This window comes from Eucalyptus grandis, chromosome 3 (genome assembly GCF_016545825.1).
Source record: "Eucalyptus grandis isolate ANBG69807.140 chromosome 3, ASM1654582v1, whole genome shotgun sequence".
Lineage (NCBI taxonomy): Eukaryota > Viridiplantae > Streptophyta > Magnoliopsida > Myrtales > Myrtaceae > Eucalyptus > Eucalyptus grandis.
In genome coordinates this window covers 21,116,054-21,135,255 of record NC_052614.1, presented here as the reverse complement: position 1 = coordinate 21,135,255, position 19,202 = coordinate 21,116,054, and the positions used below count along the sequence as shown (strand labels likewise).

General features: G+C 36.4%; 2 protein-coding genes across 5 annotated transcripts in view; both read right to left on the bottom strand.

Moving 5' to 3' along the window:
• The window catches only part of LOC108960052 (mediator of RNA polymerase II transcription subunit 15a-like), a 24,639-nt gene extending 17,538 nt beyond the window's left edge, over positions 1–7,101 (bottom strand). For 2 of the 4 annotated variants that reach the window (XM_039307945.1, XM_039307947.1), the window contains exon 1: positions 6,909–7,091. The gene's annotated coding sequence lies outside the window, so the exon portion shown is untranslated. Of the gene's footprint in view, positions 1–6,908 lie in introns of all 4 variants that reach the window. The other 2 variants (XM_039307949.1, XM_039307951.1) reach the window with 2 other exon arrangements.
• The window catches only part of LOC104445413 (mediator of RNA polymerase II transcription subunit 15a-like), a 25,473-nt gene continuing 7,059 nt past the window's right edge, over positions 789–19,202 (bottom strand). The window contains exons 3-5 of the mRNA XM_039307944.1: positions 4,415–4,529; positions 2,387–3,114; positions 789–1,212 (exon numbers count right to left, since the gene is read on the bottom strand). Of these exons, the coding sequence (XP_039163878.1) occupies positions 988–1,212; positions 2,387–3,114; positions 4,415–4,529 (1,068 nt within the window). The 3' untranslated portion in view covers positions 789–987. The remainder of the gene's footprint in view (positions 1,213–2,386; positions 3,115–4,414; positions 4,530–19,202) is intronic.

Sequence of the window (19,202 nt, the reverse complement as noted above, 5' to 3'; positions counted from 1 at the left end):
GAAGAAATTTTGCATTATTATTAAACAAATTTCTATTCTAAAAATATAAATTTTATAGTTGTAAAATACATACTTTTGCTCGAAATAAAAGGCAAAATTTGGTAACATTTCTATTCCTCTATTTTTATATTCTTTTGTTCCCCAAACAAAGTCCACTTCAAGCTCTTATTTAAAAAAAATTAATGGCATTTCGGATCCTTATTTAAAGAATATCCACTTCAAGCTATTTTTATATTCTTTTGTTTTTCTATCTTTCTATTTCCTAAACAAGTTTGGAACAAAAATTGTGTTTATCCATTTGATAATGTAATTTCATTTTTCTATTTCTAAAATAAATTTTTACTCCGAAATAGGTTGGAAAAAAATAAAAAGTGAAAACTTTATATATTTTTATTTATTTTTAAAACAAAATTGAGAAATAAAACTCTTCTCGATTGTCGTAAGTTGTCTCGCCGCTGCCTCGCCACCACCCCACTCATCATTGCTCGCCTCCGGTTGTCATTGCTCGCTTGCCTCTCATCACCACTCAAGAAGAAGAAATTTTGCATTATTATTAAACAAATTTCTATTCTAAAAATATAAATTTTATAGTTGTAAAATACATACTTTTGCTCAGAAATAAAAGGCAAAATTTGGTAACATTTCTATTCCTCTTTATATTCTTTTTGTTCCCCAGAACAAAATCCACTTCAAGCTCTTATTTGAAAAATTAATGGCATTTCGGATCCTTATTTAAAGCAATGTCCACTTTAAGCCCTTAGTTAAGAAAATGATGACACTTGGAGCCCTTATCAAAAAAACTATGTCTAAATAGAAATTGTTCCCGTTAACATAAATGTTATCAAATACCACCGAAATGGCCAGAAATAAATTTCTGAAACAGAATGTTAATCATTCGACCCTAAGTCTTATTAAACTAATAATAAAAGTGAGTGGCAAACATTAATCAGTTTGTATGCTCTCCTTTTTGTCCTCTCAATTTCTACACTAAGAAAGAAGAAAAACTTTAATATAGTAGATGACAACTACTAATAACAGCAGCGCCCAAGCTGCATTCCGGAGTTGGATGTTGGAACGCCTTTGATGAGTCTGCAGTTGCCAAGGAAGCTGCTGCTTAGCCTGCTGTAGCTGCTGCTGCAGAAGCTGTTGTTTGAGTTGCTGCTGCATTTGAGGTTGCTGATATTGTTGCTTAAGCTGCTGTGTCTGTAGCATCTGTACTCACAATAAATATCTAAATAAAGCTCGACTCTTATATCCAACTAGACCGCATCAGTGTCATTTATGCATAAGCCAAGTATGAAGAATAATAAAGATTAGCAACTTGCACAAAGCTACAGTTTCATCAGAATGCCAACCACCACCTGGATAACATTAAAAAAAGCAAGTAAAACAGGAAAAGGAGATTGACCGACACGGACAAAATGATGGCAATTTCTTTTCTACATTAAGACATCAATGGCTTCATCTTTTATTACTCCTTAATAAAGGAAAAACAGCAATCTTAACGCAACACAGAAACATTCTTAAGTAAACACGATTCAGTAGTTAAATGACTTCTCTTTCCATTTCATAAAACTACTCTTTCCCTCTTCATAATGTTGTGAGAAAAAGGGGAATGCCGATCAGAAAGCACTCTGTGGCAACTTCTCATGCTTAACTTACAGATTAATAGCAGCATTATCGATACCTGATCCTCACAACATATAAGCTTGGCTAGACATTGCAGTTTTTAATAACAAGAATTGTTAGATAAATGTTAATGCGACTGGCCTGGAGTCACTACATAATTAGAAATTCACCTTTGGTGGAGGGATTCCTAGGTTTACAAGCCATAAGCACCTGTCCATACTACACTACGTAAAGAATTGGCTAACGAAATTCCACTCAAGGGCTTTCAAATTTCTCTGATTTAAATTCCTGTCACCAAAATGTATGATGTTATACAAATTCTAGCAAGGGAATTGGCTCCTGTTCAGCAGTTATTATTGTCATACTGGTTAGTGCACAAGGCCACATTACTATCCCCAAATTATAGTTCATTATGCAACTTCCCACATTCTAATACTTTGGACAAAAGATTATGCTGTCGACATTCTGTTGCCAAATACCCATTTCTGTCTCACAGCTATATTTGCCATCGAGTCAATATCCAAACCAATATCTCATGTGAATGAATTCCTTTCCCAGGCTAGACCTCATAAAACTACTAATACTCTTATCTGTGCCTTTGTACATTTGTATCCTACTAAACCATATATGTAAAGTCTAGCAAGAAAGGTCAGTCATCAACAAACTATTAAAACCAGTAGAAAAATATGAGAAGTATCACACATAATACATGCATTCCATAAAATTTAATGAATAAAACAAAACAGTGGTACAAAACCTTTTGGTAAGCCTCCTCTTGCCAGTCACCCCCAGCCGAATGCCCCGTTTGGGCAGAGCTATCAGTAGACACTACAAAAGTAGAAGAATAACTCTTCATGGACTGTGTTGACTGTGGAACTGAAGACTGTTGATTTTGTTGGACACCAGCTAGAGGAGCTGGTTGCATTGATGGCGGCTGCATGACAGAAGATGTTTGGAGGACAGACTGCTGAGAAGCCTGCAGCTGAGTCGGCTGTAGCATATTCTGTTGCTGCTGTTGCTGCTGCTGTTGTTGGAATTGAGATGACATGAGCGAATGTGGGACCGGCTGAAGCTTCTGCTTCAAAAGCTGCTGTTGGTATTGCTGCTGCTGGTAAATATACTGCTGTGAATTCTGAGACTGTTCTTGTTGCTGTAGGGAAACCATCTGTTGCCTAGCTTGAAGTTGCTGAGAATTTACGAACATGTTGCTATTGATACCTTGGCCCATTGAGTTCCCCAGTGAGTTCTGAGAAACACTAGGCATATTTTGCATGTTGTTGTTTTGTCCAATAGTATTCGGGATGGAAGATTGGTTCAAGCCAGAGACAGATGGCAATGTAGACGATAGACTGGCTGAAGCCTGAACTCCAGATGGAACATTATTCTGAATATTCTGAACCAATAACTGTTGACGTGCTTGAGGCTGATTCACAGCTAAGGAATTAGGAATTGATTGGCTTTGATTTTGAATTTGTGACTGCATAACTTGAGATGACATACAATTTATACAAGTCATGTTAGTCAATCAAGAAACCAACCAATTCAGTACAGCGGCATTAACTACAAATAGCACGAAGAGACAATGAATGAGAGATAAATGCACCGCAAGTACGACCTTAGACCATTATGTATTCCAACTTGAAATTTTCTGAGCAAGTGATACTGGATGGATAATGGACATGCAAACACAGACAAACAATGACCACTCATTTTCTTTTCAACAAATACTAAATAATTGTGAAATTTATGTACTTGAATTGATCTTGAAATTTACAAAAATAAATAAATAAAGGACAAAGGTAATCATCTTTTCAAGCACACATCTTCTGATGCCATAGGAGACTCACTTTAACAAAGAAGAAAGATAAAATTTGAGGCCAAAAAGTGGGAGGAAGTTACAAATGATGCAAGCAGTTGTCCCTTTCTAGTAAAACTTAAGTCTTGCTGCCACTCTTTGAAAAACTTGCTCTTCACAAATGCAAATCTAATTCTACTGACAAAACAAACTGATTTTTAGTTCTTTAATCAATATATTACAAATTTAAAAGGGATATTCAAATGTGCCACTGCCCATGGTATAAACGTGCATTTGAGGTTACAAATGAGCAAGATTGGAAAAAATTTATTAAATTCAGGTTACTACAATGAAAATCCACAAGCAGCATGGCTTGTAGTGAGTATACATGTGTACTGTGTAAAGCCCAGTAAAAGCAACAACAGGGCAAGTCCTAAAATGTGTTATGCTAATGCACTTAAGTCCTAAATTTTCATTTTGTGCATTTAAGCATAAAACTTGTAAATGTCGATGCCCTTTAGTCATTCCATTAACTCCGTCAATTTTAAGTCGGATGGAAGATTTCACATGGCTTTCTTTTTACGGTTTTCTTAAGCCAAAGTGGCTGTTGATATTATAAAAAAAAAAAAAGGCCACCTAGATTTTCTGCCCACTAAAACCTAATGGAGACAACAGAGCTAACAGAAGACCTAAAGTAAATGACTATCACAAGTCTTAGGACTTAAGTGCACAAAATAAAAGTTTTAGGACTCAAATGCCTCTATCATAACAAGTTTCAAGACTCCTGTTGTAATGTCCCCCAAAAACTATGTATATGAAAAATAGTACAATTACATAAATGAATAAACACTATAGCTTTCTGGTTTCTAGTCAATATATTTCTTACCTTTACCAAAAAAAAAAAAAAATAAACACTATATGAGGGGATAACAAAACGAAAATTCTAATTCCTACATTAATGATACCAAATAACAGGAATTTAAGTCGTACCCGGGTCATTACTGCTATTCCCAGCAGGGTTAGAAGGCAAAGCATTAGGTATGGTATTCTGAGACTTTGTCTCCATTGTCAGCATCTTCAAACATATCTTCCTTAAATAATCGGACTAAAAGGGAATGGAAGCAGAAATCACTTCATCACTTAATCAAATTGGAAAGAAAATGAAGCATATATAAAACCTTAGCACAATATTACAGCAATGAGTAAACCTAATTTCCCTGGGGCAAAGCTAAACGTAAATATTTAACAGTTCCAGTTACTATATGGATGCATGCATGAATGATAAAAATTCTCAACAAATTATGCAAATAAAAGAACGCTTCTCTTAATTTTAAGCACAAGCCTATCCAGTTTGTTTATGCATCCTCTATCCACATAGAAACTTCGTACCAATTAATCACAAAAGGCATGGACATCATATAATACCTGGCTTATTGCAGCAGTGTAAATTTTTCCTCAAATCGCACGGCAATTTTCTTGAGTTCTTGCAAACCCTCTGGACCAGAAACAGGAAGGTGTCTCTTCAAGGTCTCCATTCTGCATATCAAAAGAGATTTGCACTTGAGACGAAATTCTTCTTACCAATAATTTTTTCTTTCCTTGACGATAAATAAGATTTCACTAAGAAGGTACCAAAGGGGTGGCACCCCTAACAGAATGGCTTTAGGTAGAAGCCACCCATAAACAAATTCATGGCAAAAGACTTTTTTTAACATTTCCAACAAACTAGACATATGAAACCGGACTTTCCTGCTACCAAAAGTGAGGAGTGTACAACCAATTATTCCTAAAAAGAATCCCACAAGTATTCAATTCCTTGAAATGCCCTTTGTTCCTCTCTCTCTCCAAATGAGCCTAAAAAAGGAGAAATGGTAATCACTCTCTTTCCGAGCCACAAACTGAAAGCCCTCTCCAAGCCCAAATTTCATGTCGCAATGTTCACTCCCAATATTGCAAAACTGCAGCCCAGAATCTTTCTGGTGCAGGTACAATGTCAAATTGAGTGATTCACGCTCTCTTCTTCAGTCTTTGCACAAAAACACCCATTAGCCTGTACTTTCCCCTCCTCTGAGCATTATTTAAAGTAAGAATACATCCCCAAGCATCTCAAGCAAAAACGAAGCATTCAATGGGACCTTGACTTTCCAAATAGATGTACATGGGAAAAGTGTACTCTGTCGTAATAGCATCTGAGTAGAAGGAGATCAGAACAATAGCATTTGACAGAAAAAGTTCCAGAGTCACAGCAATTCCACGTAGCCCATCGTCCTCAAATCTAACCTCGCTTGATAAGACAACCCAAAAAAATTCAAGAAGCTTCATGCTTCTAATCTAGAGCACTGCGCAAGATATTAATCTCCCACGTCATTTCTCCCAACAATCATCCACCCTAGCTCTCTTGTTTCTTTCTAGTGCATACCCATCCAGGAATAACTGTTTGAACGCAGTGCCTCCTCAGCATATGTCATCCCATGACATACTACTCCTACTATTCCCCAACTCTAATAGAAAGTCTGCTTTTGAAAGCATCCCATCCTTGCTCAATGTCGAATCCATGTGCTCCTCAACTAGATTTAGTCATCTACTCTGTATCTTCAAAACCAAGTACACTCCTCCAGTTCTAGTTTTCTCCCCATTAAATCAACACAACCATTTCCCAAGCAAAGCTTCATATACAAGAACCGACAACTTTACCCCAACCCCTCATTAACACCTCATTGCCCACATACCTCTTCCAGTAACAGCTTATACAGACTAATAAATCTGAGATTAATACAAGATAATACAACCTACAAGCAATGAGACGCTTAAAATTCCTCAGGTTCCGGATACATGAATTTTTGTTACCAGCATAACAGGAAATCATCCTGCAACTGATTTCCTCCCAAACCTTACCTCTACACTTAAGAAAGAATTACATCCAAAATACAATAACAAGAGTGGCCCCCCCTACATACCTGCTAAATCCCACATTGCGACATACTAAACCTAACCCAAACTATCTAACCAAATAGAATTTACAGCGAAAGATTCCTCAGAATTCACGTTGGGCCTCGACCAATTAACAGGACCATACTGCAAAACCATTACTTCCTTTAACATACTAAACCCTCGGAAATCACTCCTAAGCAAGGATCCCTCATGAACTCCACACTTCTCGACATTAAAAGACCCAAGCGAAGGAAGGAGGCACTCACATCTTGTTGACGATCCTATCCCGCGATTCGGACGGCAACCAAGTCCTCCAATCGCCCCGGTCGAGCGCAGCTTCAGTGCCCCCGCCTCCCACACCGGCCGGCGGCGTCGGCCTCCAGTCATTGTTATCCATCACTATCACTCCTCAACGAAACCCAACACTCGCAAGGGCCCTTCTACAAGCAACAAAAACCCACAATCAGCACACACCCACCAACCCAAACGCAGATTCGAGTCGCGCAACCAACACAAAATCAGCTCCGATTCAGGAACCCAAGAGAAAACCCACCACCCACGTCCTCCCAAAAAGCCCCAGAAAACCCAAAAACGAGAGTCGATGAAAAGCACGAAAGATCACTTGTTTGGCCGAAATGCGAAGGGGGGAAGAGCGAGGGAGGGACGCAAGCCGAGACGATTGGGCGAGAGGAACCCAAAAAGCAAGGCTGGCTTGTCTGTTCTCTAAATGCCGCTCATGCTTCAGTTGAGCAATTAATCCACGGATTCTACATTAATTAAGAAAATATTAAAAAAAAAAATTAATCTAAACGCCATAGATGCTTTAGAATGATCACTTGAAAGCAGGGACAACTTTCAAACTTAGTGTCTAATCTAGAAATGACCATAGTGATCCTTAGATATTAAAATTAAGCCAATAATAATTGTTCTTCCTCAAGATTATGAAAAATACAATAATTGTTCCACTTTTCACTTATGGCCCAATTCACTTTATTCTTAAAAAGTAGCAAATTTTTCATGGCCCATGGAACCCACTTCTTTTTTTAATTCTAGAAAATATAACAATCATTCGAACAATTGTTCATCAAATCTTCTTAATCTTATCGAGAGAGAGAGAGAGAAAATAAGTGTACACGTACATAGCATGCTTGAGATCTGGTCGTTATTTAATTTTCTTTAAATTGTTGTCATAAGCTAATATCAAACAATTATCAAAAATTAATTATGGCAGAAATTCTCCAATTCAGTCTCATCACAATGAATAACCATAGGATTGAATATAGGACATGTTTTTTTTTTTTTGACTTACAAGAGCCTTTTCTTATAGCCTTCCGTTCTAAATTTCAAAATAGAAAAGAATCTCTATAATGACCATAAAAGTAACACACATTCATATATTTGGAAATGAAAGTCAAATATAAAACACTACAAAAGGAAAAGAAGAACAGGCAGAAGCCAATTTCTAATCACCTATTTATTGAATAAACATTGAACCTGCCTAATTTTCAAAACATAAACAATAATATTGTTATAGAGGCGAAAAATTCAGAAAGGACTCCTTGGCTGATTTAAAAGCATCCTCGATACTTCTTCCCCTTGGAAAAAGGCAAATAAGAAAAGAGAGAAAGAAGAAGAATCATGCGTGCTGGTATAACAAGATCTAAAACTGGGTCTAAAGATAACAATTCTGATACTACCCACTGAATCTGTCTATTAATCTTGTTGGACTTTCAAGCTTCGAGTCCTGCATGGGTTTGTCCTTGCACTTGGAATGCATTTGCTGGTGACACCCTGCACGGACCGAAAGAGCTGAGAAACCTCAACACTCGACCAGATGATTTACCAAGCACCGGATTAACATTGGAAATAACAAAGCAAGCGCAATTGGAATCTGAGACCAGAAATTGTATCGTCAAAACATCCATCCTCCATCAGAAATGAGTTCACGAGACATGCGAAAGTTGCAGCTCAAGTTACTGGGCTCTAAACCAGCCTCGAGATCTCTCACAACATCCACAACATAACAATATTCAATACTCCTATGCAGCCCTTAGGCTTCGCCAGCCCCTTCTTTTCGAATCAAGTAACAAAATCTATGGTGATAAAGTCATTACTAATAGCTCGAAAACTTTCTTAGAATCTTCCACCGCTGCACTTGTCGATGAAAAGCAAACATGAATGCTACGATTAGGGTCTTCCGGTACTCACAGAAAATCGGGTGCCTTGCGCAGCTCTCTCTTGTTTATTTTGTTATTCATTTTTTTTTTCGAAATTTTACTTTATACGTGATTTATTGAATTTAAATTTATGGAGATTACATAAAAATATACGCTCTTATCCATTTCATAATCCATTTATTCCTTAATTTTTTTCATATAATAAATTATATTATTATACCTAAAATATGTAATAATATAGATACTGTATATACAAACTAAATATTATAGATAGAAAGAAATTCAAATATATAATAAAAATATCAATAAATAAAAACGAAATTTTTTGATATTTTGAATTTTTTAATTATAGAATTCACATATTATTTATATTTAAATATTATTTTAGTTTGATTATTTAAAAAATTTGTTATTCTAGAAAAATAATTTTTATACCATGAAAATAATAAATTCTATCCATTTTTATTACACATGATAATTATCCCTAGGATAATTTTATTTGGCATATATCCTCTTATATTCATTTATGTCCTATCTTGGGCAAGAACCAAACTCGAGATAAAATTATTTTTTCCTGACTACCAAATGCAGCCTAAAGAGATCTTCCCACACAACCTGAAAACGAGAATTAAGTTCTTTTAGTTCTAGCTACCTCTCTATATTATTCATTTCTCTTTCTTAGACTTTTGCCATCTTAACACGGTGGGCACAGGCAATTAGGTTTAGAAAGAAGCTACGGACAAACTCAGCACTCAAAATCGTGATTAGTTATCTACTTAAGTTCTCTTAAAGCCTCTCAACTGCAAAGCACCGACACCACTCCTTAGAGCTAAACTCCATTTACTTTCTCCGTTAGCTTTAAATGGAGCTAGTCTTGCATACAATGACACCGTACCCCAATTAGGATGCCGTGCCACGAAAAAAGAAAAAAGAGTCGGGTCTTATATCACATTTTAATGTCAAGCTTTAGTTTGAGCCTTGTGAAAAGCAGTGTTGTAAGACATACAAGCGATCATCAAAGCAGAAAAAATCTGAACATTCTGAGATCATTTTGCTCCAATATTCTATAATGCAATTGCTTCTTGACTGACCAATTTGAATCTTGATCATGACTTCATGTTGACTATAAAGAAACTCATAATACGATCAAGCTTTTGTTGAAGTCTTTTCGACTCAAAGTCAATCTTATAGTTACCAAGAGGAAAGCAAACTGCAGCTTTAAGAGCTCCACCAAGAGCAACATTCCTCGGATGCCACTTTAGTGATCTCGTACTACCACCCACTAAATAAAGAAACTCCTTTTTTTCCACTTAGTATCGGTCCAATTTTGTGAAAATTGATTTAGTAGGCCAATGCATAACGTTAATAGACAATACTTAAGCCTGGGAAGTGATGCCTTATAGATCAAATCAAAAATTGCAGCAAAGTGGCCAAACCAACTCCAGCTACGTTAAAAACATCACATCCTCCTTAAAAATATGTCTCGAGTTTGAAATCATAAAAAAGACCAATCCAAGTGGGTTTCCTAAATGAAGTTGGATTCCTAGTTCAAGCAAGTTTCCTGTTGTGATTCAATAAGAGTAGCTTTTGGCTGTGACAATCAATTATGTGGTGTGCTCATAAATTATATTTCAAGTGTTTGAAGCTGTGAAAACTTCAAAGACCTCGCATTTATATAGCATTAACCCACATTAGATGTGATTGATTCCAATGTGAATATATTTTAAATAAGAGCTCGAAATCTATCCTCAAAGTCAACTTCCAACTTTCAAAATCAAGAATCAAGTTGACTCTCAATCGGTTCAGAAGTAGGCTTACATTCAAATCCAAACCAACTTCTAAGTAGCATAACATTTGCTCTAGGAAAACAGGGCGAATAAATCATGTCATGGTGGTCAAATCCTCAATGGATTTTCCAAGTTTTCAATGATCGAAACCCATCATCGCTATGAAATCGAGAACCCCAACCCCTTTTCCCCCGACTTTGATTTTACACCAAACATAACTGACCATGGAGGCGAATTTGAAAATCAAGACTTTACCAAAATTCTGTGATGAATTTGGTTTTCAGCATGTGTTCTCCTCTTCATATACTCCAGAGCAAAATGGAGTCGTGGAAAGGAAGAATAGATCCTTTTAAGAAATTGCTAGAACATTTTTAATTGAAAGTAACATATGTTCACGTTTTTGGATTGAAGCTGTTTCTACAGCATGTTATATTATTAATATGTTCACGTGTTTGAATGTAAATATTTTATTTTGAAAAATGCAAATGATCGAGTTGGGAAGTTTGAAGAAAAATCAGACGAATGGATCTTTCTTGGATATTCAACCACAAGCAAAACTTACAGAGTATACAACAAAAAGACTCAATCTGTGGAGGAATCAATGAATGTCAAATTTCAAGACTCTATGCAAAATGAATCGATTCAGACTCAACTTGAAGAATCTGAACCTGCTCTAGACTCTATAAAGTCTAAATCTCCAGAAGCAGCTCAGACTTCAGAAGACCAGCAACAAATGATAGTCGAAGAATCAAATGAGGAAAAAGATTAACAGTCTGACAAATCAACCAGCAACTAGAGGCATAAGTCTAGTCATCCCACAAATCTCATTATCGGTGATATTAATGAAAGAATTCGCACAAGATCCAAAAGGCGCAAAGAATCTAGTGCTGTGACTCTTATTTCTGAAATAGAACCCAAAAGTATAGAAGAAGCTCTATCTGATGAAAGTTGGATTGAAGCCACGCAAGAAGAACTCACGCAATTCAGTATTAATGATGTTTGGGAATTGACTCTTAAACCGAAAGGTAAATCCATCATTGGAGTTAAATGGGTTTTCAGAAACAAGATGAACGAGAAATGAAAGGTTGTAAGAAACAAAACAAGACTTGTGGCCAAGGGATATACGCAAGAAGAAGGGATAGACTATGATGAGACTTACGCACCAGTAGCAAGGTTAGAAGCAATTAGATTATTACTTGCTTTTGCTTGTCATAAGAATTTCATGTTATTCCAAATGGACGTCAAAAGTGCTTTCTAAATGGATTTATCCAAGAGGAAATATATGTGGAACAACCACCCGGCTTTGAAGACCCAAGGAAACCAGACTATGTTTTCATATTGAAAAATGCTTTATATGGTTTAAAGCAAGCACCTCGAGCTTGGTGCGATAGACTAAGTAAGTTTTTAATCCAAAATGGCTTTGTCAAAGGTAAAGTAGATACTACATTGTTTATCAAAAGAGAAAGCAAAAGTTTTATACTTGTTCAAATTTATGTTGATGATATTATTTTTGGATCTTCTAATGAAAGTCTCAGGCAAGAAATTTTCTAAGTCTATGTAGGATGAATTTGAAATGAGCATGATGGGTGAACTAACCTTCTTTCTCGGGCTCCAAGTAAAACAACTGAATGAAGGAACCTTTATTCATCAAGAAAAGTATGCTAAAGATCTTGTCAAAAAGTTTAGACTGGAGAATTGCAAAAAGATTGATGTACCAATGTCAAATTCCTTGAAATTGGACAAAGATAAAGGAGGAAAGAAAGTCGACCAGAAGCTATACAAAAGTATTATTGGTTCACTTTTTTACCTTACTGCTTCTAGACTTGATATTTTGTTTAGTGTTTGCATTTGTGCCAGGTTTCAATCAGACTCTAGAGAATCTCACTTAAGTGCTGCAAAACGTATTATCAAATACATTGCTTCAACTTCAACTTTGGGTCTCTGGTATCCTAAAAAATGAGACTTTACTATTCTTGGATACTCGGGCGTAGACCTAGCCGGATGCAGAGTTGATAGAAAGAGCACATCGAGTACCTGTCAACTACTTGGAAGCAGGACAGTGTCTTGGTTTTCAAGGAAGCAAAGTACAATAGCTCTTTCTACAACATAAGCAGAATATGTAGCTCTTGGAAGTTGTTGTTCACAAATTTTATGGATAAAACAACAGCTAAGAGACTTTGGAATTGAAGATTCATGCATTGAAACAAATGTGACAATACCAAATAAGAATCAATCTCACCAAGAATCCGATTCTTCACTCAATGGCAAAACATATAGAGATTCGACATCACTTCATTAGAGATCATGTTCAAAATGGAGAAGTTTCGATTCAGTTTATTGACTCAAAGAACCAACTAGCGGATATATTTACAAAGCCTTTGGAGAAAAATCAATTTGAAGCTATTCGTTTCAGACTCAATATCTTAAAGTCTCGAGGAAGTTCAACCTCAGACTGAAAGTCTAAAGGCACTCGACTCGGACGATCAAGATTTTTTTTTTTGTAAGTTATTTTATTTTATTATCTCTCCAATCAAATCTCGAAAAGGTACGATCATCAACCCGTAATTGATTGTTGCTATTTTTAATTTCCGTGATTATTGCAATCTGTCCTTCTCGGAAAAACAATTTTTTTTAAAAAAAATGACAGTTTATCTAATTTTTGAAAAGGCAGTTATTTTTAAAAATGCATCTTTATATTTCTTTTTTACGACGTTCCGTATGCCTCTCTTCGACTATCCTATATACTATCGGTTCTTCTTCGTTTTACTCACAAAAACCCTAAGAGAGCACCGATCTTCCATTTCTGTCTTCTTCTCTTGTTTAATCTTCGAAAAGTTGTCATCTTTCTTGGGAAAACAAGCTTGGAATCTCTAAAAAAAAAAAATGTGAAAATGTCTTCCCAAAAAAGTTTTCGAGGATCGCGAATAGGGACCACAAGAAATGCGTGAGGGACCTACGCACTTTGATCTCACTGAGGAAGAAGAATCTCCTAATCAGCAATAGAGCCAACGACATTCTTAGCAGCGTCCATCTCCTTCGTCTAGACCTCAAGATGTTGCACATCGAGAAGAGGAAGAAATCATCGAAGACGCAGAACCCATAAGAACTCTTAAGCCTAGCTTTACTTATAAGCTTTACCGTACTTTGAAGAGGGGTGGTACTCCTTTGAACTACATTGATAAATTTTTAAAAGAAAAAGGGTATCGAAATGAAACCTATTTTCTACGCACAATGGAATGATTGGGAATTGCCCCTACTGGATCGGCGGAAGAGGCATTGGCAAATATCCCAACTGATCCACGTGTTGGAGGGCTGAATCAGCCAAATGGGAATGACGATGGTAGGATGTACAATCAGTTTAAACCGAGAATGGGTATTGCGGAAAAAATCCGAAGCAAAATGACAGACTTGTTTCGATCAGAGGAACACAAGCAACTTTACTCTAAGTTGCTGAAGCGTGGGGTGATAAACTCTAAAAGTGTGGATTTTGATTTTCTTGACTCGTGAATGTCAATTTGTGGGAGAAATTTAGTCTTCTTCAACTCGAACAGTTTTGTTCTGAAAGTACAGAAGCCTATGCTGAACTTACTCTTATTTCTATTCGAATCTTAGTTTCTTGAATGCGAATAGATTCTCTTTTAATGTTCGAGATCAGGACTATGTGGTTGACATGAATACTTTGGCTGATGTGATTGGGGTTGAAAGAGGGAGATATCAACTTATCAGTGTGTCTATTGCTCATGCAACGTTGGAACTTGTTAAGGATCGAAGAACGGAAGAAAAGATTTCCTATTTGAGGATGAATGCAACCAACATTCTGCTTCACAAGATTGTGATTAACCGCCTCGCACCAAAATCTACTTCAAAGACCGATGTTTTAAACTTGGAGGCAAAGTTGATGTATGCCATCAATGCTGGGAAAAATTCTCTCTTCCACACACTATTATGTTCCACATGTACGGGGGCGGTGGTGAAGGACAATGGCCAACTTCCTTATCCAGCTCTTGTGACTAAGTTATTCGGACATTTGAATATTCAGCCTCCCGAATTATTTGTGGTCGAGCAAGTGATCAAATGGTGGTGGGACTGAAAATAGTCTCTAAAATGTGTCTAAAGGAACTCAACAAGGAATTGGAGAAGTTTAAGGAGAAAACCCCTGCCAAGACTCATCAAATCTCTTCGGCTGCAAAGAGAAAAAGAAAGGAGTCCATGGTTGCTCCATCCAAGAAAAGAAGAGCTCTCATCATTGAGGATGAAGAGGATGAAGGTGATATCACCATTTCGCAATGGCATTGAAGAACTTGAGTCATTCTCGCACCCGAATCAATGGAGAGACAGAAATAGACACGGCTGAAACATAATAGAGGACTGGAGAAAGTGAAGATTTTGAGAAAGAAGCAGAGGAGGAAAGAATTGAAGAAGAAAAAGAAGAAGAGGAGAGAGTAGCAAAAGAAAATGAAGGACACTCTTCTCCACCTGAAGGCATGGAAATAGGGGGAGATCCTGAGAAAAGAGGAACATCCTCAATCCCTGCTACCAGTGAAGGAGTAAGTCGCTCTCCAAAGATCCAGAGGACATTTATGCCTCACAATTTCCTGAGGAGGGACACGATGTTTCATCGCCCAATCTGCGTGACAATGCTGATTTGCCATCATCTGCTTATACACCGTCTAATCATGCGAAGCGAGATACTCGGGTCGATAATTCAACAGACTTTCGCAGAATTCTTGAAGTTCTTTTGGAGATGAAAGGTCAAATCTATGCTCTAGGATGCGAACTTCAAAATATGCAGAATGCAGGACAAGCTTCTTCAGTTTTTTTTTTAATGATCAACTCCAAGCCCTTGCTCTTCAAGTTCAGCCAAATGCTAAGGGTGAAGAAGTAGCACAACTGAATGAGGACTTGAAAAAGCTGGAAGGCATTGTCCAGATAATGGGAGATTTCCAGCTTGTTCATGTTCCCAAGCCATGTTAATTTCATTCTTTTTCATCTCTACCTTTTTAATGATGACAAAAAGGGGAGAGATATGCAGATTTGACTGTTTGGCTATTTTAAAAACTTTTTTGATTGACTTGATGTTTGTGTTTGGCTATTTGGATTTGGACCGGATTTGGAATGAACCGTTTGAACATCCGTTTATCTTAAGTATTATTGATATCTCATGGCCTTGTTCATAAGACTAACCTACTTTTTGTGGATGCGGATTCCAAAGTTATTACTAAGCCATTTATCTTTGTGAGATATCCATATTTGCTTGAGTAATATTTTGCGATCAAAGTTATCCAAATTTGCAGGAAAGTTTTGTCACCATCAAAAATGGGAAGATTGTTGGAGAAAACTTCATTGAGTGTTTTGAAACCGACAAAACGTTTCCATCAGTCTAGTCTGAAGTTTTGCAAACTCTTCCATCAAAGTCTGAAGATTTTCTGACTGCCAGACTCAAGACTCAAATTCTATCCTCATTAACAGTTTCTAGTCCGTCGAAAAAGGCTTATCCAAGATTGGATGTTTCGTTAAGGATTTGATATTATCGACTGGAATAGATCTTCTGGCTGGATATAGCATGTTGAAATCCATTATTCAAATCAAGATTGATTTGGGAATTGTGGATCCGTTGATTGGCGAAATATACTTGGAAGGTTCTACTTATGAAAACCAAGATCCTGATTGTATGGGCGAGCAGGATTTATGGGCTATCGTTATGTTCCTTAAATAGCTCAAAGATCTTCCTAGTTGATTCTGTCCAACGGGTAGATTGGAATAATTCCTTTGGTAAGTGCCAACGGATATGATGGCATAAAGGAGTATATAAGGAAGTCGTTCTAGTTGTTCAAGAGTGTGCGCGATAGAAGAATTCCAAAGTCTGAAACTTCTTGTTCTTAGTCAATTCATTTATTGAGCAAAATTTCGTACGCAAAATAGAGTCTATATCTTTGAGAAACCTTGTGGAGGTGTAGTAAAATCTCTACACTATAGAATCAAGGGAGAGCTTTACCGTAACAACTCTTTTATTCATAGTGAAATCCAGCCTATGTGGGCTGTCATGAAGAGTGGACGTAGGCTTGATTAAGCCGAACCACTATAAACTATGTGTTCAAATTCTCTTCCCTACACTCTTTTACTTTGATCATAACTTGTTTATTCGAAAAGAGAGGAATTTCCTTTTCATAATCCATTGTTGATTTGTGCTGAACTTATTTCGCAAAATTGTTTCTGCACCTATTCACCACCCCCCTCTAGGTGCACATACTAGCTTTCACAAAAATTAGGTCACGTAGTTAAAGTGTATGTTTTATGGCAAAGTTCTAATTTCAAGATAAAAGAAAACCCAAAAAAATTGCTTACTTTGTGCGTTTAAAATTTTTTATGCAATTTATTTGATTCATTGAGTGTTTAATAATGATTGAGCATCCATGTAATCCTCTAATCTCATGATAGTAATTGAGGTTAAAATAAATCTAAACTGCTTACAAAGAGCAATGAGAAATCTAGTGTAATCAAGTCCTCATATCCAAAGTCTTTGATTCATAAACTGATTAGTAAAATAATTCTTTCATTATTTTGTTTAGCTGACTAATCGATCTACCATAAACTGATTAGTGGCGACTCCTACTTAAAATTCATTTACATGATAAAAATTTAAAGTTAAGTCGCAAATTGATATGGACTTAGAAGAGCCCGACCTAATTCTAGGCTTAGAAGTTCATTAGCCAAACCCCTAGGTGATCTAGCCCGCTTCCGAGAGGTCGCAACATTATATTTTTTTCTAAGTTGGGTTTAAAGTACTTTTGTTACTTTTGTAGATGATTATTTAAGAGCCCCTTGGCCTGTTAACGAAATAATACTCAATTTTTAATTCATGTTTGTATTCTTCAAAGTGATAATGCCAAATATATTTTTCTAATCTTTTTTTTTTGGTATTTTAATCTTTAAAAAAAAATTCATGACCCAATGGGCATCCATCATCAATCTTCCTATTCAAGTTAATCGATCATTGATGTTTGAAATGAAGGCAGACAAATCCTTTTAGGCTGACACTATGATGACTGCATGTTATCTTATCAACTACACACCATCTCTATTCTTAAGGCTCCAACTCCACACTCTCTTCTTTTTTCTTCTAAATCCTCTTTTCATCTACCACTTTGTATATTTGGTTATGTTTGCCATATTTGTGACAATTATCCAAGGCTTTCCAAACTAGGCCCTCAGTCTCTTAAATGCATTTTTGTGGGATATTATCGTATGCAGAAGGGTTATCACTATTATTGTTCTTCTTTGCATAAGTATTTTACAATTGCAGATGTTTCCTTCTTAGAGTCTAATGTTTATTCTAATGAATGAATGGAACCTTCTATAGTGGATGATGATTTCTTTACATATGTTATTGTGAAATCCACTTTGGATTCTCCACCACCCTCTACTAGTCCAACATGTATATAGTAATCGTCCTCATTAGCATATGAGTTATTTGCATATGTAACTTTGCCTATTTTGTCTCATTCATCCTTTAAGCCTGAGATAAGTCTACTATTGCACATCGCAAAGGAGTTCGTAGTTGTACCCAGCACCCTATTACACAATTTGTCTCATGTTCTAGTATGTTTACCTCTTTCAAACTAGTCAAGTCGCCATTCATAATCCTATTCCTAAAACTATTGCTGAAGCACTATCTAGTCCAAGCTAGAGGACAGCTATGGAGGAGGAGCTATTGGTAGTAGACCAAAATCAGACTTGAATTCTTATTCCTTTACTTACAAGGAAGATTGTTATTGGATATAAATGGGTGTTTATTATCAAGCTTAATATTTGTGGTTCCTTGCTCGCCTTAAGGCTAGATTGGTTTCTAAAGGTTATGCACAAATTTATGAGATCAATTATGGGGATATTTTTTTCCTCCAATGGCTAAGATGACCTTTGTTCGCCTTTTGCTTTCTTTAGCTACTATTACTTTTTTACCTACTTTTTAGCTTGATGTTAAAAATGCCCTTCTTCATGGTGATTTACACGAAAAAGGTGTATATGGAGATGTCTACCATTTGAAGACATCTTTATATGGTTTCAAACGATCTCCCATAGCTTGGTTTGGAAGGTTTATTGAGGTGGTGCTCTTGTTTAAATTTAGTGGAGATCTTTTATGTTTTACAGTTTTTTTGGAGTTAGTTGGATATTACTTATAGTTTTTGTAGGTGATATTATCACAACTGAAGATGATTTTACAAAGATTGTTTAGCTAAAATTGTATTTGCAACAATTGCTTCAAACAGAGAATTTGGGACAACATAAATATTTTTTGGTATCGAAGAGACACAGGCAAAGAAAAGTATTCACATCTCATATCATAGGTATGTTTTGAATTTGCTTAAAACTTAAACAGCTAGATACACCAACGGAAATTGGCTCGAAATTAATGGTAGAGGACAACAAGTTTTAGATGATCCTAAAAGGTATCGAAGACTTGTTGGAAAATTAAATTATGAGATTGCACTCAACCTAATATTTCCTTTCATATTAGTGTTTTGAGTCACTTTGTGTTTCCCCCCATATCTCTCGTTGAGATGCTACAGTCAGAATTTTGATATACTTGAAAAAAAGCTCAAAGTCGTGGTATTTTCTATAGTGATCATAGAGGCCGACACCCTGAACGCCATAACTTGATACCTTTATGGTACACTTAAGTGCCAATATCGAAAAATGGGACACATAAGTGCCACTCCGGTGAAAATTCGGCCAAATGGCTGACGTGGCAATTTTCCGCGAGTTTGGTCCAAAACGGCGTCGCTTTGCACGCCGACGTGGCTAAGAAAACGCAAAAACAACATCGTTTCGTGTCTACGTGTAAATAATAATATATAAATTAATTAAATTAGATTTAAAATATTC